Source organism: Poecilia reticulata, chromosome 15, assembly GCF_904066995.2.
Source record: "Poecilia reticulata chromosome 15, P_reticulata-male-v2, whole genome shotgun sequence".
Lineage (NCBI taxonomy): Eukaryota > Metazoa > Chordata > Actinopteri > Cyprinodontiformes > Poeciliidae > Poecilia > Poecilia reticulata.
The window spans coordinates 733,441-759,122 of NC_088844.1; the positions used below are offsets into that span (position 1 = coordinate 733,441).

The following is a 25,682-nucleotide window of genomic DNA, read 5'->3' on the forward strand; positions in this document are numbered from 1 at the left end:
ACTGATAAGTATTAGTTTGCTAATTGCTTCTGGCTAGTCTGAATGAGCAGAGTGGGCGAATCATGAGGAGGGCTGCTCTGTCAGGTGGATGCTTGGAAAGTGCAGCTCTATGGAGTGAATAGTCTCAAAATATCTGTGCGTGTGTAAAAATATCTGTGCATGTGTAAAAGGATTTGTGCATGTGTAAAAAGATTTGTGTGTATGCAATAATGGATTTCTAACTCATGTAATCATCTTTGTAAGTTTGAATAGTTGTATCTGTGAAACGTGACTTGTAAGCCGTAAAAAGACACAGAAGACACACGTACAAATGTTGAAAAAGTATGCACGAGTCGCCAAATACACACACACAAAACTGCAGTTGCATACAGATCCAGTTACGAGTGCACAACTATTTTTGAGACTCATTTCACGTTTCCGGAGCTCCCAGATTTTTGCGTAGATGGTGCGTTTAGATGCTAGTAGAAAGCTGGGTCATCTGAGAAATGTTCAGAGGATAAAAACACTAGACTCAGAGCAAAAATCACTGTGCTTGTGCCAAAGTGGAAAATACGTTAGTTTGGTGGAAAATGGGATATCTCAGCACTTCCTTATAATATTCAAAAATTATTTATAGACATATTGTGCATTTTGAGCGGTACAGGAGACTAGGTGGTCTGAAAAACGACCACTGGTTCGCTGGCCGGAAAAATAGCCAGGCAAGAAGCAAGATGGCTCATGCTGGTGGTCTGTCCTCAGAAGTAAGTAGAAGTTACCCCTGCACGCTTTCCTCTATGATTATAATGAACATTGAGTAATTATTAATAATTTCAGATTATGTTATGTCAGGCCTCCTCACATGTTTCTGTTAGCGGGAGCTAATGTTTATGTGAGCTATGCTACTTTAGCCGTTGGGAGCTGAGTCCGTTCAACATTTGTAGGCGTAGGAAAAGGTTTATTTTCTTTTTACGGCTTACAAATCATGTTTCACAGATACAGGTCCTTCTAAAAAAATAGCATATTGTGATAAAGTTCATTATTTTCCATAATGTAATGATAAAAATTAAACTGTCATATATTTTAGATTCATTGCACTCCAATTGAAATATTTCAGGTCGTTTATTGTTTTAATACTGATGATTTTGGCATACAGCTCATGAAAACCCAAAATTCCTGTCTCAAAAAATTAGCATATTTCATCCGACCAATAAAAGAAATGTGTTTTAATACCAAAAAAGTCAACCTTCAAATAATTATGTTCAGTTATGCACTCAATACTTGGTAGGGAATCCTTTTGCAGCCTTCAATGCGGCGTGGCATGGAGGCAATCAGCCTGTGGCACTGCTGAGGTGTTATGGAGGCCCAGGATGCTCGATAGCGGCCTTAAGCTCATCCAGACACAGGACGAAAAATGGGATTTTCATCAGCTATTGACACCTTGTTCTGCCGTGCGCATGGAGATTGAGGGCTTTCGGCAAGAAGTCTTTGTCAGAGTCAAACACTGCCAAAAATGGTCTAAACGCGGTGCGTCTGTGTTCCCATATAACCCCCCTCCCCTTGTGCCTAGCAGAGGTTTTCGTATTTAAATGAAGTTGCTGAGTGCCATGCAAATGCAAATCAACTGTTGAGCACCTCCTTTTGACTCTTATTCATTTTGTAGCTAATCCTTTTTAATTTCTGTTCACCATAAAGAAGTATGTTTGGAGAAAACAATCTATCTTATCCATTAAAATATATATTACATGTGTGTTAGGAGCACTGAAAAACTTAGTTTTGGTTGAATAGATGACATAAAAGAACAATATGCATGAATACATACAATAGACTTTTGTGAAACAGGATCTTACTTTGACATTCCTCCTATCTGAAGATTTATCTTGTGATGAGAGGAATTGCACAACTTAATCAAAAATAATAATGAAAACCATGTTCCAGAGTGGTAGATTGTACATAAAGTATTTTTGTGAATAATATTCAAACTAATGTTAATGTTTACTGATTGCTTAAAAGACCCAGAGTCATGCTATATTGGAGTGGTAGTGGTCATTCCACATCACAATACAGGACTTAAGAAACTACAGATTTTTCAGTATTCAGTTGCTTAACTCTCAAGTTTAAATTGAAGAACAAAATGGTTGAAAGTTTGTGATACCTTCTGATAGAGTATAAACATTTGTATTCTTTTTTTTAAAGTTTTGATAGTTAAGCATTAAATATAAATCACGGATTATGAATCATATTCTATATAAACTAAAAAGGAGACAGCTCAAAGTAGAATTGAGTAAATAAACATAATTAATTGCTAAAAACATTTTAGCAATTAATTATAATAAAAATAAAATATACTGTCACGTAACTTTTGAAAAAATTATGTTTATGTACATAATGTAATTATGCCATGTATTGACAATGCACAAAAATGTTTTCCAGCTGCATCCAGAACCTACTGCCAGTCATCCAGATGTAGCTAAAGAAAGAAGCAGGTAAGATTTATTACTAGAGATGTCACAATTGCATCAAATGCATCAGTTTTGCATGCATGTTTGTATATATGTGTGTATGAATGCAATCAGCAGTGAAAAGAAAAATAACATTAAATTTTCTTAAGAAGCTGTAACATTTTGGGAAAAGATGGTGTGCAATAATTATAATGTAGCCTCAATGGTTAATTACAAATCACTTAAGTACTTTTATCAATGTTTTGTTAAATATCATGTTTATTCACATGATATTCAGGAGTTGATACTTTACCACATAGCCATAGTCTTCAATGACAAATGGATTACACCTCCCCATATTTGGTGTTTCTAAACCAAGACACTTAAAATGTCAGTATAGTTTCAACAATATGTTTTCATAAAGATTCCTAATGTCTGTTCTGTGTCAACAGCTGCTGGAGGCGAGAGAGAGCGTCCTGGCAGCAGAGGAGATTTCCTTTTGGGAAGGTGTCACCATTGACCTCATGTCTGATGAAGAGGATGGCGTCTTCGAGGGTGTATTCACAACTTGGTGATTGTGAGACCACCAAGTTTCCGCAGCCAGGAGCTCGGCAACCTCTGCTCCAAACTACAAGAGAGACTTGAAGCTAACCCTAAATACAGCATGTTGCGTCATAAGCGTTTGTATGTTGAATCATGCTCAGAAAGAAAGCCACCACCACACAGCCCAGAAGTAGACAAGCATTTTGTGCTGTAATCTATTTTTTTTAAACTGAAGTTTTTTTTAATTTATATATGTTATTTTATGTGTGGTTTTATTTGTAGATGTGTTTTTTATATATATGTGTGGTTTCTTGTAGATATGTTTTATTTTATATATGTGTGGTTTCTTTATTTTTAGATATGTTATATGCATGTATGTACATATTTCTTTTTCAACAAAAATTTAAAATATAAACTTATGCCTTGTGCTTGGTGTATTTTTATTTCTGGGTTATTTTTTTATAATTCATTAGGGAGGGGCTTAACCAGGCCTGTAATTATAAAGGTCTAGTGTGTCCAATAGGGAAATATCTACCAACCAATCACATGTAAGTAATGAATTGTGATGTCATTGTTTTTTCATCCAATGACTGACAATTCACGTGGGTCTCCTGTTGCTATTCACATGTTAAGTAGAGTCATTAAGCTGTTAACACCTCCTCGCACTTCCCCTGCACCTCCCCACCCCGCATTCGACAGCATTCGACTGCGCCCGGCGAAACTGCGCTGCCCCGCCAACTGTCGATTGCTGTCGATGTCTGTCGCTGACTAGCTGCATTTGCGTCAGAATACAGGGTCAAAAATCCCACTTTTCGTCCAGTGAGAGTTTTGGGTCTTGCGTCTCTCAACTTTCTCTTCACAATATCCCACAGATTCTCTATGGGGTTCAGGTCAGGAGAGTTGGCAGGCCAATAGTAACACCATGGTCAGTAAACCAGTGGTTTTGGCTCTGTGAGCAGGTGCCAGGTTTTGCTGAAAAATGAAATCTCCATCTCCATAAAGCTTTTCAGCAGATGGAAGCATGAAGTGCTCCAAAATCTCCTGATAGCTGCTGCATTGACCCTGCCCTTGATAAAGCACAGTGGACCAACACCAGCAGCTGACATGGCTCCCCAGACCATCACTGACTGTGGGTACTTGACACTGGACTTCTGGCATTTTCTTCTCCCCAGTCTTCCTCCAGACTTTGGCACCTTGATTTCCGAATGACATGTTTAATTTGCTTTCATTTGAAAAAAGTACTTTGGACCACTGAGCAACAGTCCAGTGCTGCTTCTCTGTAGCCCAGGTCAGATGCTTCTGCCACTGTTTCTGGTTCAAAAGTGTCTTAACCTGGGGAATGCAGCACCTGTAGCCCCTTTTCCTGCACACGCCTGTTCATGGTGTAGCCAAAATCATCAGTATTAAAACAGTAAAATACCTGAAATATGTCAGTTGGTGTGCAATGAATCTAAAATATATGACAGTTTAATTTTTATCATTACATTATGGAAATCACAATATGCTAATTTTTTGAGAAGGACCTGTAAAATTATCAAAACTTGCACACAATGATGCTTACACGAGTTACAAATCCATTATTACACGAGCACAGATATTTTTAGACTATTTTCACTCCATACAGCTCCTCCTCAGCATGATGTAAAGCTCAATAAAGCACTGCGCCTTTAAAATGGCTCTACTGTTGGGGTTTCCAGCACACAGTGATAATGGGCATGTGCAAAGTGGGTCTCCGTTTTCTCTCTTTTTCAGTTTTTTTTTTTTTTTTTAGAATATTTAGAATATTTTTTTTCTCAAAACTCTGTGGTTGTAGGAAAACCCAGGAAAAATCTGTTTTTCTAAATGTCTAGATTATTGTAAACAGGGCCTCTGACTGGACTATGTTTAAATTTCACTATTTATCCAGATTCAAAATACTACTTCAGAAACTTGTAATTTACCAATAAAGGAATAGGCTGAAGCCAGAGTTCCTACCCTGTGAGTGTTACTATGCTTTCTATTGAAGGTGGAGTGGCTCTGAATTGAATAAAATTAAATAAAGACATACTGCATCCTCTTTTCTGTTGAACCTGAGGAGAAAAATTTGATGTTTATAACACACATTAATAGCATACTTTGCCTTGTTTTTATCTGTACTTTTGGTAAACATGCAGGTAAAGGTCTGAGTTTGTTTTCGTGTTTGTGGCTCTGCAGTGGTGAAGAGAAAGGGGCGTGGCCTAAACAGCTTATTTATAGCTGTGTTTAACGACTGCAGCTGCTGTAAAATGAAATGAAGGCTTTTGGCTTAAGTCGCTGTTCCACTGAAAAATGTTTGGAAGAGGAAAATAACAAGAAATTTGAAAATTGCTTTGTTCCATGCTTTGATGTTAATTTCCTTTAACCATACTGAACGTGTTTGTTTTTTGTTGAATGACAGTTTATAATGTTTTACCTTGAGAGAGCTCATCATACCTCCGTACACTATCAGGGTGGAATGATGGAAATTGCTGCAATGGAGGCCTGGATGCACAGCCAGCCTCTTTTTTCCCCATATTAATGCAGGGTCTCTGTGGACCAGAATCAGCTTTTCTGCAGCTTTTTCATTGTCAGGCCATTTTACCTGCTGAACAAATGGTGGTGAACCTCTTAAGCCTTCTCTGGCTCATTCTTTTCCTTCCCTCCCTTTACAAGGAGTCTCAGGGGATTCACCAAAGATAAAAAAAAGTGTTTTATTATTAAGGTTAATTGTAAACGTTTCACCGTGCTAAATATGCTTTAAATCATTTGCTTCACGTTGTGAAGTCAGTTATTAGTAAGTAGGTGACTTTGAGCTTTCTGGGAATCTGTAAATTAAAAATAAACATAGAAAAGCGTCATGATAAGAAAGTAAAATAACATTTTACTATTTAAGTGTATTTACTGTACTTCCTTTGTCTTGTTTCCAATAGATTGCTTTCTCCCACCACAACAGCATCATGGACATGGTGCAGTTCTTCGTCACCTTCTTCAGGTAAGCCTTGTTGTGTGGCCATCAGAACCTTTGCAGAGTGCCTAGCGTCACCTTGCTGATAGCTGCTGCATTGACCCTGCCCTTGATAAAACACAGTGGACCAACACCAGCAGCTGACATGGCTCTCAAGACCATCACTGACTGTGGGTACTTGACACTGGACTTCTGGCATTTTGGCATTTCCTTCTCCCCAGTCTTCCTCCAGACTCTGGCACCTTGATTTGTAAATGACATACAAAATTTGCTTTCATCCGAAAACAGTACTTTGGACTACTGAGCAACAGTCCAGTGCTGCTTCTCTGTAGCCCAGGTCAGGCGCTTCTGCCGCTTTTTCTGGTTCAAAAGTGTCTTGACCTGGGGAATGCAGCACCTGTAGCCCCTTTCCTGCACACGCCTGTTCATGGTGGTTCTGGATGTTTCTACTCCAGACTCAGTCCACTGCTTCCGCAGGTCCCCCAAGGTCTGGAATCGGCCCTTCTCCACAATCTTCCTCAGGGTCCGGTCACCTCTTCTCGTTGTGGCAGCGTTTTCTGCCACGCATTTTCCGTCCCACAGACTTCCCACTGAGGTGCCTTGATACAGCACTCTGCGAACAGCCTATTCATCCAGAAATTTCTTTCTGTGTCTTACCCTTACTGAGGGTGTCAATGATGGCCTTCTGGACAGCAGTCAGGTCAGCAGTCTTACCCATGATTGTGTTTTTGAGTAATGAACCAGGCTGGGAGATTTTAAAAGCCTCAGGAATCTTTTGCAGGTGTTTAGAGTTACTTTGTTGATTCAGATGATTAGGTTAACTGCTCATTCAAAGAACCTTTTCATGATATGCTAATTTTTTGAGACAAGGATTTTGGGTTTTCATGAGCTGTATGCCAAAATTATCAGTATTAAAACAGTAAAAAACCTGAAATATTTCAGTTGGTGTGCAATGAATCAAAAATATATGACAGTTTAATTTTTATAATTAATTTATGGAAAATGATGAACTTTATCACAATATGCTAATTTTTTGAGAAGGACCTGTATATTCACAGCAAATATTGACAAGAGATAACTTAGACAGAAGTCTGATATGCAGAATGATCTCAGATCTCTGACTTAATCTCAGACCTCTTCGGTAGCAGTGGAGCAGAGGGGTGATTTTCTGTTACTGTGGTTCAAAAAGTTGCATAAAGTTGAGTTTGACTTTTTTTCCTGAACACCAGGTATAATCAGGTATAATCTCATCTGGACAGCTGCATGTACAGGAAGCACATTGTTACATTGACCACAGTTGTGCTGTTGGAACATCAGAAACTAAATTTATTCTGAACCGATCCCGTTTGATTCCAGTTAAATTGAGTTCACTCGCCTGCAGCTCCTCTTCCTCGATGTGCACCAGGCTGCTCCAGTGACTCCCAGCAGCTGATCTCTGATTTTACTGGATGAAGCGAAATGCAGACAGCGGCAGGGTCAGACTCTGTCACATCCTCACAATGCAGTTTGAAATTAAAGGTGTTGTCAGACAATGTTTCTAGTAAAGCTGCCTGGTTAGAAGCTGCAAAGCGCAGCTTCATGTGTCCCTTCATGTGACACAATGTTTGAGCCGTTTGTTGGATGAAAAGGAACCAAAATGTGTGAACATTCACACATTACTATGGTTGCTTTTGACTGAGTTTGCAGGACCAATGAAATTACTATTGTTTATACAATTGAAACTATCTGACAAACTTAATCAACTCCTCGTCTCTCATCTTTTTGGTGCCACTCCGGCTGAGTTGTGGCACCATCTAGGTTCTGCATCATTTTTTTTTTTTTTAGCATCAGCTGAATTTTTAGATCATAGAGCAAAATTTGCTTCTAATAGCATGCTGACATATGAGTGAATGAAGGACGACTGAGGCCTTCAGTCTGTAGTTTTTTATTTTACCGTTTTTTAAAAGATCGGTAATCTACCGTTTGTCTGAAAGAACAATAAAAAAAATTCTGGTAACTACAGACGCCAGGTTTTTTTTTTTTTTTAACCACTCTTCCAGAAAAACGGTAAAAAAAAAAAAAAGCTGGCCTCTGTAGATACCAGTATTTTATTGGACATTTACCTTTTCAATCATGCAATTACCTTTTAAAGTGGTGTACTGTAAGTAAATACTGTAATGACGCCGACACACCGCAGATGTATTACCGCTAACAGGGTTTTTAGAAATAAGAGCGAGATGCTATTCCTTAGGCTGCAGCTCGCACCTCTAACACACCGTTACACTCAACTGAATAGCTTCACTGCTAACACACACTGAACTCTGCGCTCTTCCGGTGTTCTGTCAGATCAGCATCGGTGCTGCTAAATCCTCAATATACCCAATTTGGGTTGTCTTGGAGTTTTTATCGCAACCTGTGGGGTTTTTACTGTCTGGGAATGAGAATACGACCTGTTGAATGTGACAGGTAGCCAATAAAAAAGCGCGGTGACGTAAGAACAGAGGGGAATCCCAAACAGTTGACATATCGCGCAACTGAGAGTCCGGTAGATATCGGAGATAAGTGGAAATGTTTATTATTAAATCTAAAGGTCACTATTATGTTTATTCAGTTAAAAATGTTAACTATGAAAAAACAGTCACCTCCAAATCAATAGTGCAGCTAATAGAGCGGCTGCTCCCGTCGTCTTTTAACCACCGCCTTTTCTTTTTGTTACGTCTTTTATCTCTTAAAATGACTCCACAAACTATCACTATTGCTTCTACATCGTCATCCGTGTTTGGTTATTCTAAATTCCCGCTATGTTGGGGGTTTTACTGGATTATCCTCTGGAATCGGGATGTTCGTGACTGGAATCGGTTTGTGTTGCTCCTGCCTTGGACACACGAACCGATCGAACCTGTTGGACTTTTATCAGCTTTGTGGTCACAGAGGTTTGGAGAATCGGCCGACAATTCTTAAATCTTTCCGTCTAAACCAGACTTAAAGACTCACAAGCTCTACTCATCTCCTCTCGACCACTGCCCAAACGCTCTCTGACTCTGGTCGCTATGGTAACGGTTACACATCCCTTCAAAATAAGATACAGATGCGCCACAAAAACGAACATTTTACTTTCGTGAAAATTTTAACTCACGATACTGACTAACGGGAGCCCTGAGCTTGTTTCTCTGCAACGAGACGGTCCCATCTGGGAGTGATGAGAGACAATGTCTGCTTGGTCTCTATGTGGCGAAGCAGCTTGAAGCTTCATTGCCTCATTAGCAGCCGGTCGCCGCATGTTACGTAGAGCGGGTTTATAATGTGGGACTCACCTATCCAGGAGAATGGATTTATCCCGGTCTGGGATAAATCCATTTATCCCAGACCGGGAGAATGGATTTATCCCGGTCTGGGATAAATCCATTCTCCTGTCTCTTATCTGGGCCTTTTCCCCTTCGCAAAGAAGCTTTCCAAAGACATCTGATCTGTTTTTTACTCATTTTGCTGCTTGTGGCCTCAGTGTTGGCGTGCAAGTAACCGAGAGAATCCGGTTAAAGGATTTTCAAAATAAAAGATCTTCAAGACTCAAATAATACATAAAACGGAAATATTTCACTATTTCTTGCGCGACCCGGTACCAATTGGTACACGTACCGGTACCGGTCCACGGACCGGGGGTTGGGGACCACTGTTCTAGACCACTAGAGCTTTGTGTCCAAATTCAGGGTCTGGCAGAGAGCATTGCAGAGAAGCTGTAGCCTTCAGCTAGCTGCCTAGCCTCCACCTCGGCGTTATGTTGCTTAGCAGCTGTGACACAGCATGATTTAAACAATGTTTGTAGGCGAGAATGTAGATGTATAAATCTCATATTTCTGCTTGGTTCATCAGTGCATCACCTAATTGCAATATCTGTCCGACGTTTTCAGAGATGTCTACTGCCGCTGTATAAACACCCAGCCCCTCACCTGCTGCCAGCTGGTCCAAGTTTAGTATACCATGGGAGAACACCTGACTCATTTAGGCTTTCCCAAATGACAAGTTAAACACAGATATTAAGTCAGGTAACAACTGGTTGTAATATTTTGGTTCACACAAATATTTAATATATTCCTGAGCAAATCGGTTTGACTGATTCAAGTTAAACCTAAAAACACAATAGTTTGATTTAACTGTATTGTCTTACTTGAGATTTGGAGAGTATTTGAAAAGGGATACTTTGCTTACATTCCTTGTGTAAATGTGCTATACGTGTTTGAACATTTTAGTTTAGATTTTTTAAATATTCAACAGCCTTTATTACAAAAGGTGAAGAGTTATAGAGAAATCAGGAAAAAAAAACATACTTCGAGTCCGTTTTTTTTCCTTCGCCGCTATGTGATTCACGTTGTCACGGTTGCTAAGCAACATAACGCCACGGTAGAGGCTAAGCAGCTAGCTGAAAGCTACAGCTTCTTCTTCTGGTCGTCAAGGACCCAAAGATGCAAAACCTGACTTTGGACACAGCTGTTCTTTGTTCGACTCCCCATAGTGGTCTGGATCACTTCTGTTTTCAGCATTTTTTGTTTGCATCTCTTTTTTGTTGCATGTGTTTTTCTCGTCTTTGCTGGGTGTTGGTACCAGTTGGCCACCATAACATACAGTGATGAAAGTAAATATACCTTCAAATACTGGTGTCTGTAGGTTCCAGTATTTTTACTGTAAATTTTGTTTTACTATTGCATTCACTTTATGAGTAAGCTACCGCAAAGAAAACTGTAATGCTACTTTTTAAAGTAGTCTGAGTTTTACAATAGAACATTAATACCTAACCCAGTGTAAGTTTCTTAGAAGTGCTACAATTGGTGCGGTTCTAAAATGCATAATCTTCATAATCAGAACTTCATATAACACAGAAGAGGATGTGATAACTAACCGTCAGAACAGAATTTTTATTTAAAGGTACCACTATGCCTCAAACCACATGTATTTCCAGTATATTGAAACATTCAAAATGAATAACACAAAACCATTCCTCAGAGAACTGGTAACAAATAGGCCTTCAAAGTCAATATATAGTTTCACCAACACTGGAATAAAAGTTTACAGCAACATAACTGGGTTTAACTCATTAATTTCTACAATCTTCTGAACATAAAAACACAGTTCTTAAAGAAATGTTCATGCTTTGGTTATCACTAAGCAAATCAATGAAAAAAGGACTTCCAAAATCTAAAATTGAACATGGCTGAAATAATGTGGAATTCTAGTATTAACAGGGTTTTAAAATGTGAACTATTAATGGTTTTCAAGAGTCCAAGTGGCACTTACTTTATTAGATGCAGATGAAGGCACCGTCCAACATGGAAAAAGAAAAGACAATACAATTTAGATCCTAAATAATATGGAAACAGAAATATTTCAAAGAAAACAACAACAGCTAACCTGAAAGAGATGCCACTCAAAGTCCATCAGGTTTTTGATGAGGGTAGAAACCTGAACATTGACTGTCACTCCTGTCTTTTTGGATACCATCTTCCCATCACCGGCTTTTGTGCCCCTTTCTGGGTTAATCCCAATGAAGCGACTAAAAAACAAAATCAAAAATGGAAAAATTCCTGAGAATATAAATAGTGTGGCATTCTGAATACAGCTGGTACAATATATAAATAAAGCTGTTTTTAATTACGTAAAGAGAAAACATCACCACCTTTGTCAAATGTTAATCATAACTTGCTTTAAAACCATGTCATTGTAAAAAAAAATATAGGAATGGTTTTACCGTTGAATGAACCAAAGTCTTTGCTGCCTCATTGAAGGCTGAAGATGAACAACACTGTCCTGTCTGGAATGCTGGCTGGACCCTCTCAAAGACAATATGGCCTTCAATGCTGACCACGCAGAAAACTGCTTGCCACAGGGATTGTAATAAACCATGTCCTTAATTGGAAGAACATAAAACCAATCCTCTTATTGATACAGTATGCATTTAAATGATCATCATAATAAAGAGTGCCCCCTCTGCCAGGTAAAGTAAAAGCAAGGATCTTAAACTCCTCAATTGTCGTGCAAGTCACATCAATGTTGAAAACTGTAGGCTGGATTAATTTACAGAAGTTGTAGAGCAGGGGTCCCCAAACTTTTTCCTGTGAGGGCCACATAACTTTTTCCTTCTCTGGTGGGGGGGGCAAGAGTCAGTTTGTAACAGAAAAAGTGTGACGATTGCAGGAGTGCCTAAATGTAAAAATTTATTGTTTTCCAGAAAGCACAATCAAATAACCCTCTGTGGGTTCTTCACAGAAAAAAATCCAGGAAATAACACTATTTATGAAATAAATATCGTATTTTCCAGACTATAAGCCTTAGATATCTCTGCCGCTCCAGGTTTTCCACAACAATGCAGCAGCAGCAGAGGGGGGCGGACACCCAAAATTTGAGTCATAACAGGTCAATCGAATATCACATTTATTACGGTTGAAAAAGAAAAAGTTGCCAAGATTAGATTTAACTGAACTGATTACGGTAGTTTCGGAATGGTAACTATAACAGTAAAAGTGCTGATCTTTTATGTCTGCTACTAGCATGTGCTAAATAAAAATGGGCGCTATCTTCTTCTTCTTCTTTAGATTTCAACGGCAGCTTGCATCCATTATTGTTGCACTACTGCCATCTATTGGATCCTAATATCTATACCTCAAATTCTCATAATGATCACAGTATTATTTAAAAAACGAAAAATCTTCTTTTTTGTCTCAATGCTATTTAACTGATCAACAACATTCTCAAATTTTAATTCTCTATTAAAACCTAATTCTGTTTAATGGGCCCTTTCTTCTTTGATTTCCAATTTTGACTTCCAATGATTCACTTCCTGCTAAAGAGCCCCCTGGTGGTTGAAGAAAAATTCACATATAAGTTCAAAGCTTAGGAAAAAAGTAGCGGCTTATAGTCTGGAAAATACGGTACATGAAAAAAAATCTAAATGCTCTCTGATATTGTTCAGGGGGCCGGACCAAATGTGGAGGCAGGCCGTATCCGGCCCGCGGGCCGTAGTTTGGGGACCACTGTTGTAGAGGAATCCATGCTACTTTGCACTGAAGGAGAAGTGTGCTTTCAAAGTTCATCAAAGGCTACCTTGGATTATCTTGTGATCACTGATGGTGAAGTGTCTTTGGTGCTGCTCTTGTTTTCACCAACATGCAGGAGGAAGGGCTGTCCTGGTTGCACGGCAATGAGGAAGGCTTCAACACTGGCTTGCATCTTTGACACAATGATAAGAAGACGAATAATACAAATTATTAAATATCTTTAGTAGCACAGCTACTTTCAGATAGCAAACAAAGCCAATGAGAAAGTGCTTCTACAAATAAGTAGGATTATTAGAATAACCACATACCTGCACATATCTGAAAACATGGTCCACAGTTTGACATGAGCTGTTTTGGATTCTTCTTGTGGCCTTTGGATGTAGGACGAAGCACATGAACCAACAGAAGAATGCCTGGTTTTCCCAGCCTGGAGGAAGAACCAGATAAATAGCAGACACATTAGGATAAAAAATAAAGATTTTAAAGAAAAGTGAGCAAAACTAACCAGACCCACCAAAATACTTTGTCCACCCGGTTTACCCTGGAGAGCATTTTTCACCACCTACAACATAAAGCATAAAAATGTCAGAAATAATTACCATGAACACCACTCAGACATTAGGCATTATAGAAATTAGTTAGCTTATAGAAACATTCTGGACAGCATTTCTTCTGCCAACACATTTCTTCTGTCAGAAGAAATTTGTTGAAGTCATCATAACAGGCCCCAGTTACCAACTGAAGGCTGTTCAGCCAACAATGGCGTATTGGCTGAAAAAAAGAGTCAGCCAATATGTCATTGTTTATTATCATTATTATTTCTAGAGAAAAACATTTTGGCTTAGCTTTGATCGCATAGATCAAACCACCGGTCCAGCACAGCCACTCTCCCCATTATGCCGTCTATAGCCAAAAACTTCAAGAAAACGACTCCGCAGCTAAATAATGTTAACTCAAACTGCCTTTCTGAGTTTTAATGTTCGTTTAACCACCCGAGACCCCGTGCTACACCTGCTTGGCTAGCTTTAGCTGCTAACAAAAATAATAAACCAAGGGTGCTCACGTCCAGTCCTCGAGAGCTACCGTCCTGCAACTTTTCGATGTATCTTTACTCCAACAGACCAGGATCAGCTCTGAACAGACCTACTAACCAGCCTTTCATTTGATTCAGGTGTGTTAATTGGAGCGGGGAAGCATCTGAAAATTGCAGAATAGCAGCTCTCAAGAACTGGACTTGAGCACCACTCAAGTACTGAACACTTGAACAGTCGTACCGCAATATCCAAAGAAATAAACTTACATTAAGCATAAGTTGATACTCTTGCGCAAACAGGAAGTTAATGCATTCATAAAAAATAATCAAAATCAAAAACATGATGGTCTTAACATGGAACTTACCTTGTTTTTTTTTTTTTATATATCTTTATTGAGATACAGAATACATAACAGTATAAACGCAGTATACATTGTGGTATAATGTCTGCCAGGGAGTTACAAACATTGAGACAATAAATCACCATTACATTACATGAAAGAAAGAACAAAAAGAGCATGTTTTAATAGTTTTATGGAACTTACCTTGTTATGATAAGCTCCAGACAAGACGCCATACTGCTGTCTCCAGGGCAAACACGTGACGTCACAGATACGTTGCGATTGTGGGAGCAACTCTTTATCAAACACCATCTTTTTAGGGAAACTGACAAACTGATATTTGAATTTGACTAAACAAGTGTTTAATTAACATTGTATTTTTAACATATAACATCAATACTGGTATTCTAACATTTTTGATTATGCTCTGTAGATTTTGATTCATTCCCTAAAAGATTTATTATGGAAAGTATTTTTTTCTTTCTGTTTAATATTGTCTTTAAATGCTGCTTCTCTAAGATGCAAATACAAGTAAATGTCTTGCCTAGGAAAAAAACTGTATTTTACAATTATTTTGCGGTAGTTTACTGCCAGTCGTCAGTCTTGATTGTGACAACAGAAGAAGACATCAAATTGACAATATCCTTCCGTATTTTGGAATATTTATGGCTGGAATTCCATCGTAAATTTGCAGCCATTTCTAAGAGTGTACAACAAAAGCACTAATCCAGATGCATCCAAAACTTAAAGTAAAAAATGTCATGCTTACAGCTCAAAATGCCTAACTGGAGGAATGTCTGAGTAATGCATTTCCTCTCACATAAAGAAGGAAAATATCATCTGCAAAGAAAGAAATCTAGGAGAAGTAAATGCTTGGTTCTTACTTTCTGTTTGGTTCAAAATGTCATAAAGAACACAAAGGCCTGTCTTAGTGAAGAATAAAAACGTCCAACATTTTACAAGTCAAAATGTTTATATACATATAAAAAATGGCTCATGTTCTTGATATCCACTACTTTTAAAGCATAAAAGCAGCAAGTCAGCAGCCTGTCCAAAGTACCTGAATGATGTCTTAATTTAATAAATAGAGTTTGACAGAATTCATATCATTCTTCTTAAAAGCAAAACATAAGTGCCTATCCCTTCATGTCACAAACACCCTTCATGGTGTGTGTGTGGATGAGTTTATCAGGGAGGCTGAGAAATACGACGCATCAATGATTAAATCGTGGCTCTGTGACACAATTTAATTTGCGTGGTTAGAGTCCAATTCAAAGCAACATCTCCGCAAAGCGTCATTATTACTGACAGGATGAGAGTCGCTGGTGTTTGAGCTCACTGCCATGCAGACTGACACCGGATCTAATGACAAAGTTTTTTGGGGAAAGAAGTCTTCAGGTGAAATCCTGCCACTCAGCTGGTACGCCCGACAAAGTGTGTGTGTTTGTCTCTGCTTAGGTTCGTGTGCGTGTTTGTCCATGCATGTCCTCCTCGCTGTCTTCACGGCTAACTGTCTGTCACTGTGCAGCCCTAGAGTATGTGTGTTTTATTGCCCAGGGATCTGCTTCTGAACATCCTTGACCTTTTTGCCTGTGTACTGGGGGCGGGTGATGTCATCAGTATGGAACAGCTTTGCCGTTTGCCGGGAAAGTTCGGTGTGTGTATGAGTCACTTCCCTGTTTGAGATTTCTCTTCTACGCTGCACCAGATTCCCAGTAAGAAAAGGTTAAGCTCTCTGACTTCTGGTCTTTTTCAAGTCACTGCTCTTTTTTATAATTCTATATGGATTTATTTGTTTTTATTATATGTCTTGAAATTGGTTATATACATAGTCATTTGCTGCCATTTTACCAAAAGTGTTATAGGCAATACAGTGCCTGTAAAAGGAATGTGATCTCCACTTTGTAGGGGGTGAATAAAGCACTGTGATTTTCTTTCTCTTTTTTTTTTGCCCAAATCAGCTTTGGTTTAAAAAAAAATAAAAAAATAAAATTATTTAATTGTCTTTTTTTTAATTTAAGAAAGAAATAAATCAGTTTATTTTACTTTAAGGATTTGTTTGTAATTTATTTTGTCAAAACAAGCCGAATTTTTCAATGAAATGGTAAATGATCCAAGGAGGTGAATGCATTTTGTAGGCACATTAGCTTCTCTCATTCAAAACTGTAACCGCTTTTACTATCAGAAAGTGAAGTGAGTCTGAAGCGTTGACTGAGAAGCTGCTCATTTAGACATGTTTGCTGTCACTTTTAAGCTGCTCTGACATTGATGTTCCTCTGCAATAACTTCCTTATCACTGCAGTGATTAGCTAAGGGTTAAAGTCAGGGATTGGTTTTAATTGGATTACTGGATGTGTGAAGTATCAATTAAAGGCTGTTTATCACAAGTCCTACTCTACCCACATGAGAATGTGGGTAGAGTAGATGCGGATGCCAATCCGGGAAGTCTTCGGATTGACATCCGAAGACTTCCCGACTTTGGCTGGAAACTAAGCGTTGACAGGTTTTGTACTTTTGAAGGAAAGCTGGTGAATTCTTGGACTCTGGTGGGTTTGTGGCATCGAATTGCTTCTCCTTTGGGAAAGAGAAAAGCTGATTGCTAATCAGACGAGTGAGGACTGCAAGTAATTGGACGGAGCTGAACTGCAGTGACACCAATTAGCATTTGGGGCCATGGAGAAGAAAGAAATAAATGCAGTGTAATTACAGACATTTTGCCTTTTTCCTTCCTTCGTTAGAAATGGGAATATGCATGGAGAATATTGAGGGGAGGACAAAACATACAGTAAGGGGAGGAGAGTTCACAAAACTTTAGGACAGGAAACATGACTTGGAAACACACAGGCTCAATTCTACAAGACATTTCTAAGTTAAACTGTTATTACAGCCCAGCACTTCACTCTATTTGTCTTCTTTAAATGTTGCCATCATACAGGAAGGCTCTAAATTGTACTGTAAAAGTTTCTTACTGTACTTCAGGAGATAGAATGGTGCTATTTTTACAGATAATTTGCTTAAACAGGATTTGTGTATTGGAGGGAGAGAGGGAAGCGCATAATTGCTCCATTATTAAACTACTTGATAATTTTCTAACAGAAGCAAACAGATTAACTTTAAGCAACAAAGCTCTGTTGACCAGAACTATTCACACAAAGAGCACTGATGGCATTAATATTAAGGAGCTATGGCAGTGACTGTCCTGAATTCTTGAACATAAATCTTGTTTTTTCTTGTCAGTATTGATTGATTTATTTTTTTAAAAGGTTCTCACTATCCTTTTTTATTTGATCAAATATGCTGTTTTTTTTTTGTCATCTCCTGCTTTTTGGCATATTCTGTTGTCTGAATCAGAAGCGGTATGGCAGGCCAGTAACTCACTAAAGTCAATTTCTCAATGGGAAGAATATCTCATTCTCTGCCTTTTTTTCCAGGAAGTTATTTCTATGTCCACAAAACCTTTTATTAGAGCTAACTGTATTAATATTTGTATAATTTTTAGAGTTAAATATTATGAATTAGTTTACTTTGAAATGCAAAATTATGCTACTTTGAATATATTGGAACCTATGGAGGCCATTAGATGCAGAACATAGTAATGGATTTGATCACCCTGGATTCGACTTAGGGTTCATTCACACAGCCCAGTTCAGTCAAACTCTGGTTCATTTGTCTATAAAGTCCGGTTCATTTGGGACCAAAAACGTGAACAGTGGTCTGTCTACAAACCTCCTCACTACAGTTGAAGTGAACTGTGGTTTGGTTTGATTGCAGAGACCGCTCCAAAAGCAGGAAGCAAACTACCACGCAGGGCATTCTGGGTAAATCCAACCACAACAATAGCAAGAGTTTAGCGCTAACAGGAGAAATTACTCTGTCTTTTCCCAAAGACAAAAGAAAAATCCTACAACATTAAAATCTGACACTACTCCATTGTTGTTTACATTTTGTGAAGAAGGAGCCCTTATGTTCTTCAGGGTTTGTGTCATTTCCTTCAGTGGTTCTTGGTGCACCGCCACCACAGGTGAGGAACGGGAATATTTTTTTTCAAATGATTTGGTTAATTTGATACAGTGCAGTGTGAAAACGAACCACACTAACTGAAAATGTAACAAATGTTGTAATTTTGGTCCCCAATTGAGTCTAACGGACCATCAGGTGAGAAAACAGCCTTAGAACTTCCAAACTGAAGTAACTGTCATGCCCAGACGAGACTGTCGTACATGGGATAAAGATTCTGTGGATTAATGTTTATGATATAAAAACAGTGAAGAAAGAAGGTCATGTTTGAGTTTGAACACAAATCTGGGCTAGATTTTTAACAAAATTAGTGAAAACAATTTAATTAAATCCTTTTCATCAGGATAAAAATGATAATTTTTGTAGCCTTTTGTGCTTCAAAAATTCCCCAGTCCACTTCTTGAAGAAAGTTTTACTTCCTAGCAACGGTTGCAAGGTAATCATAAGGAGATCAGCTATGCAGAAAAAATCCCTTTGCTGTCACCTTAATTTCGGACTTTTACCGGCAGAGCAGAACACGGTTCAGCAGAAATATGTTTTGCTTCCCACAGTTAGAAGTCTCACCTCAATCTGTTTCTGCAGTCAGAGTTGATTTGCTGCCTCTGCAGATAGAAAGCTGTTTCTGATCATGGGCCATTTCTGGTCGATGTTCAACGAATAGCTTATTGATTTTAGCTTGCCTGCTGGCGTTAGCTGTTTCATGGTGCTCTCCTTCATATCTGTTTATGTGTGTCGCAGGAAGCAGTTACTGTTTTCTGTAGTTGTTAGCTGAAGGCATGTTGCATCAGTTAAGAGCAGACAGACACTAAATGGCTCTTCTAAGTTCATACACTGAATTACAAGACTGAATATTGCTTAATTGAATTAGTGAAACATTTTTACAGAGTTGGTAAACTTTGTTTGAAATAAACTCAAACAAAGTTTGAGTTTATTTCAATGCCCTCAAACATTATAAAACATTTGTAATAATGTAAGTGATGTTTTTATTTACAACTAAATTAAACATCTAAGCCAATGTATTACATCAACTGACTAAAAGTAACTAAAAATAACATTATGTGAATCAGATTGAAAACCTGATTAGGAGATATTAAAAGAAATAACTGAAAACATTTGTAGCTTATAACTCACCAATGACTTACTAAAAAAAGTGTTTTAACAATACATTTGACAATATTCAGCTTAAAAACAACAATATAACCAGTATCTCACAGAACATGAAACATTTTATATTCCTGCATTCCTACAGAAAATTTAATTTCTTTCTGTTAAATTGGGTAATGTCTGATGTGTAAATGCTAATAAGGCTAGCTAAACAGCCTTGCTAACGTCAGAGATGAACGCTTTGCCAGGATAGTTCTGTAGATAGAAGAGGATACTTCATGCTCACATCTAGCTTCTAGTCAAGAAATTTCCAATAAACTTTTAATTTGTTTTAAATTGCTTACCTCAAGCCAGGTAGAAACTTCTTCTGTTACCTGCTGTAGCTGTTAGCAGCCTGCTGTAGCCATTAGCAGCTACAGCAGCTACTTCAGATTGGTCCCAGAGTAATGGTGCCACATGGTAATTTTTCTTTCTTTTTTTAAGCTTTAGGCCCTGAAATAAAATTGTGTTGGTTTCTATAGTTATTTTACTTCCTAAAGCTAGTTGCTTACTACTTACTGAGGATGTTGTACTTCAACATCCTCAGTTTTTTTAACCAGCCTGATTGCTCTTACTTGTAGGTGAACAACCTTAAAAACTATTACTGTAATGTGGTTCAGCTGAATGTTAACAAACCCACCAGATTCTCTTCATTTTATTTCCATTCTCCTTCCTAATACCTCTGTAATCACAACAATTAGCCACTATGCTTCATTGGTTTGATGCCCTAAGCTGAGGTCTTATAACCCAATAATGGAGAGCTGAGGTAAGACGGTGAAAGTGGTGACTAATCGGCCTGTTTGGGTATAAAACCTGCCCATTGGAGGGTATTCAGAAAGTCAAGATAGAGGATTGTTTTTAAATCTTTAATTGTTCTGGGAATAATCCATATAACAGGTGCCTATGTTAAGCCTAGTGACTGTTGTCAAATAAGAGACTATGTTGGCATATACTGGAAGAATTGTTCTTTAATATTTTATTTGATCAATATTACTTTTGAGCAATTTGAAACAAATGCAGACAATGTTAAGTGCTTCTCAGATAACATAACATAAAAAAATGCATAAACATTAATGCAATCTATTAAAAAATGTGCATATCCTTTCATACTTCTGTATTTATCTGTTGTCATGTCACTGATTAAATATTTGGATAAATCCAGTAAACAACTGATATTTCCAATGGTGAGACATTTGTATAATTGCAATTATTATTATTATTATTTGTTAGCCTACTTATTTATGGTAGCATTAGCATTTAGTTAATCCTGGCTAAAAAATACAACTATAAAAATGTTTCAGCTAAATGCTGACTTTAGCAATTAATTAATACTGATGTCAGCATTTAGCTGAAACATTTCTGTAGTTGTATTAGCATGTAACTGCTAACATAGTGGATAGTGTTAACGTGACTTGTTTATTAACATACTAAAAGTCATGTTCCTTCAATAAAAGTGAGTAGTTATCACTGTTGTCTTGGAAACTAATGCAGACACTCATGAACCAACGCTCTGTTGTCAGAGTCTCATTCAGCAATGCTCCACATGCTCTTCTCACATGTTAGAGTACACCACCACGCCATCCAAGTAGACTGCACAACCAGTCACTCCATGAACAGAGTGGTCACCAGCCACTCTGTTTTACTGTGTTGCACTTGTAGCTGTTTCAGAACCTGACTCAACAAATGTGATGAACAATTTTCTTAGTCAGACTGTATTACTTTAGGGATGCTGAACACCAAAAATAACTGAGTAAGAGCATGTACAACTGACCTAGCAGTTATTGTGCATAATGGATAAGCTGCTGTGTCCTGCGACAGACTGGCGACCTGTCCAGGGTGTACCCCGCCTCTCGCCCGAAACGTTGGCTGGAGATGGGCACCAGCACCCCTCCAGACCCCACTGAGGGAAAAAGGGTGCAAGAAAATGGATGGATGGATGGATAAGCTGCTGGATAACGTGTAGTTTGACACATCACAGTGAGCCGATATGATGACCCAGGCTTTGAGCGAGGTAACGGGCCCACGAAGTCGATCATTAAATCTTCAAATGGCTCAAATTCTGTAATAACTGGACTTAAAGGGAACGGTTTCAAAACCTGAATGGGCTTGGAAATGAGCTGACAGATATGACACATCTTAATATGAGACGAAACGTCCTCTTTAAGACGTGGCCAGAAACATTTTCTCAGAACCCGGTCATACGTTTTATGTACACCAGAATGACCAGACTCATTATGAGCAACGTTTAACACTGCAGAGCAAAGTTTAATGAGAACCACTATTTCAACACTGGCTCACCCACAATGTCAGCATGTGATGACCATTTCCTCACCAACAACTAGTCTTGCAGTTAGTGTCCACGGGGACAGTCCGTCATTTCGCTCAGCGGGTGAATCTGATCGAAGAGATTCTTAAGAGAAACATCAGCTTGTTGCTCTGCCACAAACTCAATGAGAGACAGGCAAAGGAAACCTGGAGAAAGGCAGATAAATTTTTTTTCGGACATTTCTCCTCTTTCTGACTGAGCGTGCACCATGGCCTGAGTAACTGCGCATGCAGTAAATCTGTCTGCTATTCTCATCAGTCTAAGAAACAACCCGCTCAACCAGCTCTGACTTAACCAGCCCATCCAATGGCACAGTATCTGCCCAGATACGCATTCCAGCTAAACCGGTACCAAAAATCACAGAGACTCCGTCAATTGGCAAAGCAGGGCACACAGCTAACTATGCATGTAAATGGTTCGAACTCGAGAGACCATTTAGGTAATGGAACAAACAGCACGTTTAATACCATTCCCGGTATCGGAACACAGGCACCTGTCTCAGACTCACCATAGAATGGTAACACATCAGCTCTAAGAAAAGAGTGAAATGCCCCAGAGCCTCTCAAACTCTTAACTTAAACTTTTTGCTCACTGTTGGGCAGTGACACATACGCCTCATGAATAAAAGACAGATATAAGACACCTGCTTGAGAAGACCAAGTGTCCTTTGTTCCAAACCAACTCCTTTAGGAGCAGTCCAAAATCTTTCAATCTTGAGCAGATGGGTTGCGATGTTTTCAGGTAAGCCATTTTTAAATTCCTCCAACAAAATTAGATCATGGAGGTGATCAAAGTTCTTAACATTTTGTGCAGTGCACCACCAATCAAATAATGCAGTTTTAACACACCCAAATTCAGCGTAACTTTTTCGGCTTTTTTATAGCGACAACATTTTTGTCGATATGCCTCAAGCAAAAACTCATAAGCTTTTTCCACTGCAGTCTTTACTTTATCATAATTTAAACTGTCACCAGGTGACAGCGAGGCATAGGCTTCGTGTGTTTTACTGGTAAATACACACTGCAAAAGCAGCAGCCAAACATCCTTAGGCCAGCTCAGTGTCGTTGCCACATGTTCAAACAAGATCAAATTCTTGTCCACATCTAGCTCTGCAAACAGTGGAATCAAGTGAATGCATTTGTTTATGTCAAACTCTGCTCCCACAGAACTGCTGTCCTGATCAACAGAAACACGCCAAGTCGCATCTCACAGCTGCCTCCAATTCCAATTTAGGCATCTTAACTTGATGCTGCAGCACTTTCTCTGGTAGCTCCAAGCAACGCATAATCAACTCATAATTTTACACACCTCAGCATCAGATGCCCTACATCAACTCTGGGTGGTTGGTTTGGGAGGTGGTAAAATTTTTTATTCAACCAATGCAAACAAAAAAGAAGGTGCCTTTTAATCACCTTCTTTTTCTAGTAACTACAGGTATTTCAAAATGAGCAGCGATGACTGAGATCGCTTTTACTGCATCCACCAAGCTTCTCCAAAGTAGAATCAGCCACAAAACCATTCAGATCAAACTTCATTTTTAAACAAAACCAATCACACGCTATAAGAAAAAAGGCAAAGCTAAATGGCAAATACAATGTAAAGTGAAAGTAAATTGAATGAACGCTTCTTATAAATGGTCCAGGTGAACAAGTGACTATAAGCGCCTCCCATCTCCAAGACATTCATTGAAGAACAGTTAACAGGCCACAATGTAACACAGCAGAAGGATTATGGATGGCGTCGTAGTGCCCATCTCTAATTAGCAAGTTGCTAATGTGGTAGATGTTTGTTATTAATAGCTAACATGCTAATGTGACCAGTAAAATCTAACAAAAATATTTCTAATATGCTAATAGTTAGCATAGCTACAGATGCTAGCAAAACAGCTTGTTATATCTACATTTGTCAACAAGTGACTTCCTTGTTAGTATGTTTTAATATTTTAACGCAATAGTCTTGAAGGATTTTGATTTGAATTTCTTGAGCTCAGCCCTTTACCTTTTTAATTTACGATGCATTCAAGAACAGAAAAGGAAAACTTATTGTAGATTCATTCAGTTCAGATTCACTTTAGATTCTTCAGCAATTTTCTTATTTAGTTTCAGCTTCTGCTAATTAGCATGCTCCTGAAACATTTCTTCAAAATGTTTCTTTGAAGATTTTAGCTTCAACTTACCAATTTAAATTGGTAACTTATGGTAAATGAACTGAAATATTTAGCGCTTTTTCCAACCATTTTGACCACTTAAAGCGCTTTACACTAGTCACATTCACCGATTCGCACTCACAAACGCGTACACATTCATACACAGATACGCAGATCGGTAGGCAAGTTGGGGTTAAGTGCCTTGCCCACGGGTGCATCGACATGAAGCAGGAGGAAGCTGGAATTGAACCTACACCTTCTGATCACAGGACAACTACTCTTCCCACAAAGCCACAGTCGCCCTGACCTACAACAGGAGTTGTAAGTCCTGCCATGAAGGGAAACCATGGTGGGATTCTTGAACCAGTTTTACTCCAGCAGCAGCCGCAGTCAGTGTATTGTCCTTGTCAGGCACGTGCAGAGGGTGCCTGGGGGTGCTTGAGCACCTGCCCATTTTGCTCCTTGCCCCCAAGTGCCCTTTTGGTCAATTTTTTATTTATTTATTTATTTTTTATTTTTTTGTATTATTATTCCCTAAGCCCTCTTCTGACACATAAAAACCATGTACTAAAATTATTTGCTTTTTTGTTTCTTTTTTGTATAACATAATAAGCCAGACACCGTGTTATCTTGGACCTTTTGCCCGTGACGCATGACGCAGTTGCCTCTCGCACAGTGAGACAAGGCGGCTAACGAGCACAACGTAGCAAACGTTCCAGATTACAGAACAGTTTTTGGTGAATAAAAAAAAAAACGTTTTTGGTGAATAAAGTGGAGTAGACTTGCTACTTGTTGGAAGACGGAAAACATTGAATGTATCGTTTCTGTTTCAGCTCGGAGTAGCGGTTTAAGCAGAGAGGTAATGAAATACAACAGACACTGACAGGTCTCTGCGTCTGCCTTTCTCTGAAGAACTACTGAGCGGGAGGAGACAGACAGGTGAGGAAAAACTGTTCTTATCTATCGATTCAGTATTGTCTCCTGTCCTAACATAGCATGAACTTCATTAGTCACATTTATTTAGAAAGAAATCCAACTGAAAGGGGATGGAAAGAAGGTGAGGGGAGGCAACCAAGGAGCAATGTAGCAGAGTTGTAGTCAAGACCACCGAACCCAAGACCAGTGCCCTGCGCTAAATGACACAATAACATTAAGTTTACCTATCAAAATTGGTTCTCAGATTGATCTGAAAGATCCACATTCCCATAAAAACACCTAGATATTAAATACTTAAGAGCTGAAATATATTTAACCAGTATCAATTAAAACTCACTTCATTCTGTTTTGCTTTCATTGATGTGCTACAATCCGCAGATGTCTCCTGCTATCCCTAGAAAAATAACGCCCTGGGCGGTTGCCCATATTGCACATGTCAGAAACCACAACTGAAACATCGCAATTAATGGTAAATATCGTTCAACTATGAACACTGTCCAACGGCGCAACAAATAACTAAGCAGAATGAGCATCGTGACTGTTCTCACCCTCCCTCCCACTGCGATGTTTGCCACCATGACAGGAGACGAAATCAATCAATGAGCAATGAGCATGCTCTGTGTTCATACGTTCAACTTTTACTTATTCAGCGATTAAATAAATTTGTGTATGTATATATGTATACTGCAGTGTACACAATATATCTACTGCAGTGTACACAAGAACAAAGAACGGCTCTAAGTGAAGCTTCAGTCCTTAGGACTTAGTAAAGATCCGTCCAGAAGAATCGGAT

At 38.7% G+C, this 25,682-nt stretch overlaps 1 protein-coding gene and 1 long non-coding RNA gene across 4 annotated transcripts in view; one reads left to right on the forward strand and one right to left on the reverse strand.

Annotated features, from left to right (window-relative positions):
* Nucleotides 1–2,389: 2,389 nt before the first annotated feature.
* LOC145555015 (attractin-like protein 1) overlaps nt 2,390–25,682 on the forward strand; it is a 175,988-nt gene continuing 152,695 nt past the window's right edge. For 2 of the 3 annotated variants that reach the window (XM_081616087.1, XM_081616088.1), the window contains exons 1-2: nt 2,390–2,462; nt 2,870–5,949. In XM_081616087.1, the coding sequence (XP_081472213.1) occupies nt 5,915–5,949 (35 nt within the window). In that variant the 5' untranslated portion in view covers nt 2,390–2,462; nt 2,870–5,914. Of the gene's footprint in view, nt 2,463–2,869; nt 5,950–24,786; nt 24,893–25,682 lie in introns of all 3 variants that reach the window. The other variant, XR_014091050.1, reaches the window with a different exon arrangement.
* LOC103476617 (uncharacterized) lies at nt 12,975–14,125 on the reverse strand. Its single transcript, XR_535510.3, has 3 exons — nt 13,462–14,125; nt 13,256–13,374; nt 12,975–13,119 (listed from the first exon to the last, which is right to left on the reverse strand). It is a non-coding gene; the product is annotated as an uncharacterized LOC103476617 (long non-coding RNA).